Source organism: Cicer arietinum, chromosome 8 (genome assembly GCF_000331145.2).
Source record: "Cicer arietinum cultivar CDC Frontier isolate Library 1 chromosome 8, Cicar.CDCFrontier_v2.0, whole genome shotgun sequence".
NCBI classification, from domain to species: Eukaryota; Viridiplantae; Streptophyta; class Magnoliopsida; order Fabales; family Fabaceae; genus Cicer; species Cicer arietinum.
The window spans coordinates 997,734-1,007,218 of record NC_021167.2 but is presented as its reverse complement, the minus strand read 5'-3'; the positions used below and the strand labels follow the sequence as shown (position 1 = coordinate 1,007,218).

At 29.5% G+C, this 9,485-nt stretch overlaps 2 protein-coding genes and 1 non-coding gene across 7 annotated transcripts; 1 reads left to right on the top strand and 2 right to left on the bottom strand.

The window, feature by feature from the left end:
• Positions 1 to 1,744: 1,744 nt before the first annotated feature.
• LOC101506697 (hypothetical protein At1g04090-like) lies at positions 1,745 to 4,498 on the top strand. 2 transcript variants are annotated; one of them, XM_004511384.4, is made up of 2 exons: positions 1,745 to 2,127; positions 2,763 to 4,498. In XM_004511384.4, exons 1-2 carry the CDS (start codon positions 1,929 to 1,931, stop codon positions 4,367 to 4,369), a joined length of 1,806 nt encoding a protein of 601 aa, XP_004511441.1. In that variant the 5' UTR covers positions 1,745 to 1,928; the 3' UTR covers positions 4,370 to 4,498. The 2 variants fall into 2 exon arrangements, with proteins under 2 accessions (XP_004511441.1, XP_073220495.1); XM_073364394.1 differs by lacking the exon at positions 1,745 to 2,127 and adding an exon at positions 2,156 to 2,378.
• A 116-nt stretch (positions 4,499 to 4,614) lies between these two features.
• On the bottom strand, positions 4,615 to 4,688 carry TRNAT-AGU (transfer RNA threonine (anticodon AGU)). The gene has a single exon. It is a non-coding gene; the product is annotated as a tRNA-Thr (tRNA).
• A 1,565-nt stretch (positions 4,689 to 6,253) lies between these two features.
• On the bottom strand, positions 6,254 to 8,722 carry LOC101505185 (uncharacterized). 4 transcript variants are annotated; one of them, XM_004511381.4, is made up of 5 exons: positions 8,568 to 8,722; positions 8,124 to 8,270; positions 7,915 to 7,987; positions 7,181 to 7,346; positions 6,254 to 6,597 (listed from the first exon to the last, which is right to left on the bottom strand). In XM_004511381.4, exons 2-5 carry the CDS (start codon positions 8,227 to 8,229, stop codon positions 6,493 to 6,495), a joined length of 450 nt encoding a protein of 149 aa, XP_004511438.1. In that variant the 5' UTR covers positions 8,230 to 8,270; positions 8,568 to 8,722; the 3' UTR covers positions 6,254 to 6,492. The 4 variants fall into 4 exon arrangements, with proteins under 4 accessions (XP_004511438.1, XP_004511435.1, XP_004511436.1 ...); XM_004511378.4 differs by having other exon boundaries at positions 8,073 to 8,270; positions 8,568 to 8,721; XM_004511379.4 differs by having other exon boundaries at positions 8,073 to 8,274; positions 8,568 to 8,715.
• Positions 8,723 to 9,485: the final 763 nt, after the last annotated feature.

Here is a 9,485-nt window from a genome sequence, read left to right as displayed (position 1 = left end):
CGCTCTTCTACTTGATGGATAAACTCCCTCCACGACACCAGAAAGAGCTTTTTGTTTTGGTGAATCAGCAAGATATCACTAGTTTGTTTCGGTGTAACAATTGGTTTTTAAATTGTGTAATATAATACAATTTAAATTTTATATATACTTGTCAAAAGAAATAAGCTTTATATAATACAATTGAAATTTTATTTTACATTGTCATCATCTAATCATAATTATTTGATTTATCTTATTATTTTGTGTTATTTTTAAATTAAATATTATCTTTTTAAAAATTCAAATATTTGATATTTTTCTCTAACCTCTTGTCTTTTATTTTCATGTTGATAAGTTTTTTTCTTCAATTTGTATGAATTCAATTTAGTTTTATTGTTAGTTGTTGTTAAAAAATATCTTATGGGGTAAAGTGACGTGGCAGATTGATGGATCATTATTATTAATTAAATAAAATAAATTAAAAAATGCAATAAAGTAATTGAATTGATTAAAAAAGAAATAAAAACAAATCTAATTAAGTTAGAAGTGTCATGTTTTAATCTCTCCATCCAAAATCAAAAAAGTTGAGAATTAAGGTTATCACTCATTGTTCTTCTCCTTTCTCTATTTCTCCTTGTTATACATACAAAAACAAAAAATTAATCATTAAATTTAGTAAATGTAAATTATAACTACAAATAATAAATATAAAAATCACAAATTTAAGAAAAATTACTAACATCCCAACGAGGACATCTAAAAAATCGTTGTTTAGGATGTTCATGAGTGTTAGATACACATTGCTTTCATACACCCACAAGCTGAGTTTGTAACAGACGAAAATGATGTTATAATTGAACGAAGAAAAAGTAGATAAAGATTTGAGAATAGGTAGAATTCTAGGTTGTACCAAGGAAGAGAAGAAGAAAGAGAATTTCAAAAGTTTAGGTTTTGAAAATTTGATAATTTTTTATTTAGTCCTCGTAAATATACTTAATTGTGAAATATTTGATATATCATCAACTATTGCCATATCAAATACATGTTAGGTCACATTGTCGTTTGTCACGTTTTAACATCAACTAATAATTGAAATGATTTTAAAATTAAATTAAGCTTACAAGATTTAAATTGAAAAAAGAAACTTCTATGAACGAAAATCTTACAAACTTGTATATGTTTAATTTGCGATAGAATATCATATTTTGCTATAAAGAAAATAAGTAAAAATAAATGATTTAATTTGTATAAGTTCAATGTAAAAAAAATTATATTAAGAATGCATAGAAACTTTTTTTTATTAATCAATTATCTTTTTTAATATCTTAATTTGATCAAATTTTATTTATACTCAATCTAGAATTATCGATATTTAATTTTAACTACAACTCCTTTTATAATCACACATATAAATGAATATAATTTATTAAACGCATAAAATATTTTATCTTCACAAGTTAATCTAAATTAATCTCTTCTTATTGTAACTTGGAAATATATATATATTTTTTTTAAATTTGTAATTTTCAAAATGAAAAAAAATAATGAGAAATATAAAAACAATTAAACATGTTTTACTTCTTAACAACAAATAATTAAATCCTTAAACTAAACATGATTTGGAGTTGAATTATTTTCCTCATGGTCATCCAATCTCGTTTATGGAATACTGAATTTTATAGAAGAAGATAAGATCAAATACTAAAAAAAAATATATAAAAATTAAAAATAAAAAGAAGCAAACAAACAATTAGTAAATAAAAAAAAAAAAGAGAAGAAGAAGAAGCTAAGAAAAACCAAATAGAAGGAAACTTGGTAAGGGAAAAAGGCGATGGAGAATAAACGAAGCGAAGACAAAGAAGCAATAATTGAGAATTAATTAACACGCAAAAACTCCGTATGAGTTGTTAAGTTGTTAAACACTCACTATCAATCATTCACGATCACAAATGATGATGATGATGATGATAACAAGTTTGAAGAACAAAGTGTTAATACTTCTTTACTTTATTCATCAACTGTCTCTGCAACTTCTTCTCCACATGTTTCGCTTCAAATGGAACTGCTTTTTTCCTTCCAAACGGAATATTGACATCACTCTCCCTCGCACTTTTTCTCTTCCCGCTCCGCTTTCTCAATGGCCTCAAGGTAAAACAAACACCAATTTTTACTCTCCCACGTGTTTTTCATTTAATTTACTTAATTAAGTTATTCTTTTATGTTATATTAATTAGTGTAGCAGATATTATAATGTTGAGTTTGATGTGTGGAAAGACTAGACGAGACAAGATTCAGAATGACAATATTAGAGATGGTGGAAACTCGGCTTAGGTGGTGTGGACATGTGGAGAAGAGATCTGTAGATTATGTAGTAAGGAGAGTAGATCATGAGATAGAAGGTAGTCAAATCGTTAGAGACAGATGAAAACCTAGAAAAACTATACTAAAAGTTATTATGAAAGACCTAACGATTAATGAGTTGGTTAAAAGTATATGATATATGATAGAACATTATGACATCCTTTGATCCATGTAGCTGACGCCACTTAGTGGGATAAGACTTTGTTGTTGTTGAAATTTCATTTGATGTCTCTAATTTGTTTTTGATTGAACTAGTCTTTCACTTCATGTATAATGTTAGTTTATCTCTTGTAATTATTGTATCCACTAAATTCCCTCATATACTACATTAATTTACTTTGTGGAATTAGGAACTTGTGTTTGTCTTTAAATCAATCCATTATGTAATTTTGTATATATGGTGATTACTTTACTGATTACAGGACAGGGTTTTGCTTCTGGAGTTGTGAACCTTGGTGAAATTGAAGTTTTTAAGGTCACTGAGTTTGAGTTAGTTTGGAGCAGCAATGTGATGGTGGAGCCAACTAAAGCTGTTGCAGTGTATAAACCAGTTGGAATACCAGATGGGTTTCAAATTCTTGGTCACTATTGTCAACCTAGCCACAAGCCTTTATGGGGTTTTGTACTTGTTGCTAAACAAGTGCAAGATTTCTCATGTAAAATTTCCAACCACGACAAGTTACCAGCTTTAAGGAACCCTCTTGATTATACTCTAGTATGGTGTACTGATTCAGGACGAAAGAAAATGGTCACGCTGGTTGATTCGGCTTACTTTTGGCTACCTCAGCCTCCTGAAGGTTACAAAGCCCTTGGTTACTTGGTTACTAACAATCATGAGAAACCAGATTTAGATGAAATTAGTTGTGTTCGCGTTGATCTGACCGATAAATGTGAACCTTACCGCACATTATTTGACGTTGGATCTATTCTTCCTAAGTTTCCATTTTGGGTTTGGAATTTGAGACCTTGCGACCGAGGCATGTTGGGGAAAGGAGTTTCAGTAGGGACATTTTTTTGCAGTAGTTGTTGTTGGAACAAGGGAGAAGAATTACCTGTTATGTGCTTGAAGAATTTGAATCCCGTTCTACCAGCAATGCCGCGACTCGACCAAATAAATGCCCTTATAGAGCATTATGGCCCTACTGTTTTCTTTCATCCTGATGAAGTTTATCTTCCTTCTTCTGTTGATTGGTTTTTCAGTAATGGAGCCCTTTTGTACCGAAAAGGTGAGTCTAAAGGCGAGGCTATTGATTCAAATGGATCGAATTTGCCGGGTGGTGGAACAAATGATGGAGAATTTTGGATAGATTTGCCAAGTGATGTTATTAGAAGGGAATCTATCAAACATGGGGACTTGGAAAGTGCTAAACTTTATGTTCATGTGAAGCCTGCATTTGGTGGAACTTTCACAGATATTGTAATGTGGATTTTTTGTCCATTCAATGGACCCTCTACTCTAAAATTTGGAATTAAAAGCATTTCTTTTAACAAGATTGGTGAGCATATAGGTGATTGGGAACATTTCACACTTCGTATAAGCAACTTCAGTGGAGAGCTGTGGAGTATATATTATTCACAGCATAGTGGTGGTAAATGGGTCGATGCATATGACTTAGAGTATATTGATGGAAATAAAGCTGTTGTGTATTCATCAAAAAATGGGCATGCAAGTTATTTTTATCCTGGAACCTATATACAAGGATCTTCAAAACTTGGGATTGGGATTAGGAATGATGCTAGGCGTAGTAATTTATGTGTGGATTCAAGTGTTTCCTATGAGGTTGTTGCAGCTGAGTATTTAGGTGATGTTGTGAAAGAGCCTCAATGGTTGCAGTTTATGAGACTGTGGGGTCCTAAAATTGTGTATGATTCAAAAACTGAGCTGGATAAGATATTACATGCTCTTCCTATAAGGCTTCGAAGTTCATTTGGTAATTTGTTAAAAAAGCTTCCAGTGGAGTTGTATGGTGAGGAAGGTCCTACTGGGCCAAAAGAGAAAAATACCTGGATAGGAGATGAAAGATGGTGAATTGATGTTAATTCTTACATCACACGGATTAGTCAAATAAGCAAATTCTTGACAACAAGTGTTGTAGTTGTAATGTTTTGTACTAATATTACTATATTGTGAGAGTAAAGTTATAAGTTATTTTTCGTATGTTAAAATATATAGAAAATGAAAAGTTATGTGATATAAATAGAAGAAGTAATGTTATATAGTATTATGTAGTGGTTTGTGTATTAAAAAAAAAATTGAATAAAAAATAACAAAATTGCTCTCGTTGAGAGTTGAACTCAAGACCTCCCGCTTACTAAACGGGTGCTCTAACCAACTGAGCTACGAGAGCTCGTTGGTAAATTATCATACGTAATATACTTATATGATTTCTTTGTTATATACGTAAATTATTTCACACAAGCGCATTATCCAAGTTTAGAACATACCTTAGTTATATATTTGATTCTCTGCTCGTGAACACGCTATATAATTATTTTATTTTTTGACAGGAGTATAATAATGATTCTTAATCATGTTTCGTTTTATTTTAAAATGACACTAATTTAAAGTTAAACTTCGATATTAAACTATTGTTTATTATATTCATTATTACAGAGCTTTTTTTAGGGAGCATTATTATAGAGCTAAATCATTAATAATTATATTTTTGGAAGGGGCCTAAATGAATAAATATTTACATTTTGTCCAAAATAATCAAATATTTTTGTTTCTCAAAATTGTTTGATGTATACCAGTTTTCTTATGCAAGAAAGCAATGAACATTTTGGAATTTAAATTTAGTTTCATTGATTTTTTTTTTAAATATTTATTTTAAGAGTTTAATTACAATTAATTAGTTATTAAGAGTTTAATAGCTACACTAGACATCTAATCACATTTGATCGGTCATAAATTACAAAATCATATTTTGAGTAAATAGACTTTAAACTCTTACAATAAGAAGTTTTTTTAGATGTTTTCGAAAAATAATCCAATCTTAACGTGTAGGGGATACAAAAATAATAATTTTTATGGTTGTAAACAAACATAAATCAATAAATAAATATTCATTTATTTATATCTTTGAAAGTGTCATGAGTTATCAAATTAGTCTTTCAATTAATTAAAATTATTAAAAATTCTCTAAATGTTAGCTTATGATAATCAGCTAGATGTAGGGAATACAAAAATAATAATTTTTATGGTTGTAAACAAACATAAATCAATAAATAAATATTCATTTATTTATATCTTTGAAAGTGTCATGAGTTATCAAATTAGTCTTTCAATTAATTAAAATTATTAAAAATTCTCTAAATGTTAGCTTATGATAATCAGCTAGATTCAAAACATTAATCATTCGTCAATTTATCAACTAAACTCCCATTTCAATCCTCGAAAGAAAAATGTAATTTTAAATTTAAGTTTTTCACCTTCTTTTGCTCTTTTCCTCTCTTCTTCCCTTTTGCCTCTTTTTCTTCACTTTATCTTTTGTTGCCCACCAATTACAATATTCATAAAATAGTCAAACCATTCAAGACAATTACTAAGTTTCAATATTTCAATAAATATGTAGTAATTTATATGATTATTTAGTGTTCGAATGACTTTGTATATACTCATATGCGTACAAATACACCACATAATTATGACATCTTTTGCTATTCTGTTGCATCCCCCATCATCTTCAGCCCAAATTATCGTTGCACCTATAACCTCTCCACCCATTGAGGAAAGAAAATAATTAAAGTTGAGTGCTCAACATGTATTGGAAAAGAGTGGTAACACATTTGGACTAAGAAACTTAGTGGCACCCTTTGAATTATTATCTGGACAATTTCTGCTTAAAAAAGAGCAGTTAAGATATCATTCATCAAATTTGTAACACCCTAGATTATCTTGTTTAGAAGGTCATAAAAAAAAAGACTACCTTGCTTAGAACGTGTCATTAAAATTTAAAGGTTCAAAGTTTATTATACTAATCCAATCAATAAATGGGTTGGTAATTTTCTCCACAATGACCAATTGAGTAAATAATGGTTTTCCCACCAAAGGGAACAACAACATTAGAGATCAAAAGTTGATACTTCTGGTGTGGTTCTTTTCATGACGCCTATTCTTTGAAGATAATAGACAATAGCTTTAGGATCTAACTATAAAGAAGGTAATCTTTCTGGTGTAGTACTCTTGACAGCTCCTATTCTTTGAGGTGGCCACACAACATGAGTAACCCTTCCTCGAATTAGACCCAGAGGAATCTGCAAACAAAAATTGTCATTTTAACATAATTATTTGAGGTTTAAAAGAAAAAGCATCAGCAATTGCCGACATTAAAGCATTAACAAAGTCTAAAATAACCCATCAATAAAAAATTATGTCAAGGCTAACAATGTAGTACTCCTCACTGATTCAATAAAGAGTAAATGCCGTTCATGAAATTTAATTTAAAAGATTTTTTTTAGTTAGTGATTGATATATTAATAGGCTGGAAACAAGTTTTTCCTAGGTGGGCCAAAAGACATGGCTCGCAGTGAATGAATATGAAATATGTGGAATGTAAATCAGTAAGTTGATCCAGTGATGATCATGAAACTATTGTGAACAGCATTTTGCATAAATACATTAAGCAATGTAATCTAAGTATACCTAATTAATCAAAGAAGATCTTAGTCTTTATTGCTTTGAAACAAGTCAACAAAACTGCTATTGACTTTACAGATAATTGCTCATGTGTCAAAGAAATGGTTCTTTTATAAAGGCTTATCTTTCTTTCTTCATTTTGCAAATCATAACTCTGTCATATGCTAGAAACTCATAATGATACTGATAATAGCAACTTACAGGTCCATATGATTTTGAATCAGAGCTAGAAACTACATTGTCTCCCTCGACCCAACAGTGTCCTTCCGGAATCTTTAGTACGTCATGGCTTTGACGATTAACAAACCACTCACCAGGTAATGCAATTATTCTCTTTATGTGTGTCTCTTTGTAATCCAATGGGGAACTACGAAAGTTTCAGATTGAGTCAATAAGACTTCTAATAAAAGCAACTTAGGTCTCAATTATAAATTCTGATAAAACAATTTTTTTTTGTTGGATCAAAATCATAAATTTACAGATGTATGAATATAACAACAAAATGTCATTAATTTCTAGAGGAAGATCAGATAGTATAGCCTATAATGTATAGGTTGCATAATGAACCATTCAATGTGAATAGCAGCAATGCAATATTAACCCAAATACATACTTTGCATTGTTAAAATAATTTCAAGGTTCACCGTGGGTACTACTTCACCTAGTTATACAGTTACCTATTTATTAACTTCCAGACATCATATCAGTGTTGTCAAATTGCTGCTATTAACAGCGCTATAGCATAACGGAATTTGAACTAATAACTATTTCTCTATGATATACTATTTAGTATATCTATTATGGTAGAATTCCAATTTTGAACAAACTGTTCTGCAATTGACAACATTGCATCCAATACAAAAGAAATATGGCATATAAATGTAAAGAAATTCTCAAGAGTCAAATACATGGAAAATGATGGACAGCAGTATTACCGAAAGATCACGACATCACCATGTGAAAACTTGTACTTCTGAAGGCAAAGTTTCTCAACCAAGACATAATCATCTGCAGCATAATCAATAATCAAACCAACCAAACCACAATTGTAAAAACCATATTTTCCTAAAAATCCCTTTCTCAAGAAAAGTACCCTTTATCAAAGAATCAGTTTTAGGATTGAAAGTAGGAGACATGGAGCCACCTCGAACAGGAACAACAGTAACATAACGATCAGACACAGTCACAGTAATGAGTCCAAATGTAATGAACTTTTTAGTAAAACTCCATACAAAGTTTCTTGTCCCCATGTGTTTAGGTCATGTCTATGTTAAACACCAGCCATCTAAACCTAGCTTTCAACATCAAACAACAAGAAAAAGGTGAGTGAACATTGAACAAACATAAAAATAAAAATAAAATTAAACTAAAAAATTACATTCTGCCAGCAAATATTGTAACAGAGAAATTTCAAAGCTACCTTAGTCTCAATTTTCAAAGAACAATAAAATAAAAACTATAAAAAGAAAAAATTATCGATTCAGTCTTAACTAAATTCACTTTAAACAATGAATTCGCATTCACACTATAAGCAGTTGAAATCGTAACAGAAAAAAGTAAATAGTAGAAATAGAAGAACCTTCGTTACCTTGAAATGCGATTCAGCAATGTCAGTGGTGAAGAAGAAGACGCAGAGGGTTCAGGTTGAAATCTGTGGGTTAGACTAAAAAAAGGCCCAACTGTTCAATGGGTTGTATATTTTGTAAAAAGGACACATTGCTACCCAAACCCCCAGAATTTATTTCTGCACATCCCTTTATTTAATTTAACTAAAATACCTTTACTCTACACATATCTCGCATTTTCTTTTCTATTTCAGTTGTTTCTAGAATGAATTTTTGGAACAAATGTTAGATGGTTTCTTTTTTTCCATATTGTTTTCAGATATATGTCCCGATTAACCAATTGCGACCTATATTTTGACCTTAAAAATATTAAAGTATAAATTCTTCAACACATTGGAGAAAGAAATGACTTAAATGTTAATGTATTTTAGAAATTTATTTTTCTAGACTAACAAACTAATTTTTAAAATGGAATATTTTAATTTTGTTTTGGAAACAAGATTTTGGAGGGCAATTATATTTTGAAATACACATTTATTATTATTATTAAAAAATATATATACACACATTTTAACATAGGAAAGTTGTGGTTAATTAATGAGTTAATGTTGTAATATCTTATTATATTTATTAACTATCAATTAAATGTGATTAATCAACTATTAAACTATAATAACTATATTTAATCTACATTAAAATTTAAATTGATGTGAAATAAATTTTAGGGTAAAGTCAGGATAGTTTTAAGTTTTTTACTTTTATGAATTCATTTTGAAAACAAAAGATATTCAAGTAAAATAGGGTTTTTTTTTTTACTTATTTTAAAAACAGTTTTCCTCCAAAATTCAAAATCACAAAAATAAAAAAGTCAAAATAGTGGTCCACGATGGTCAAAATTATTGTAAGTGTCAATAATTAGTTTTTTAAACTCAAAAATAAAA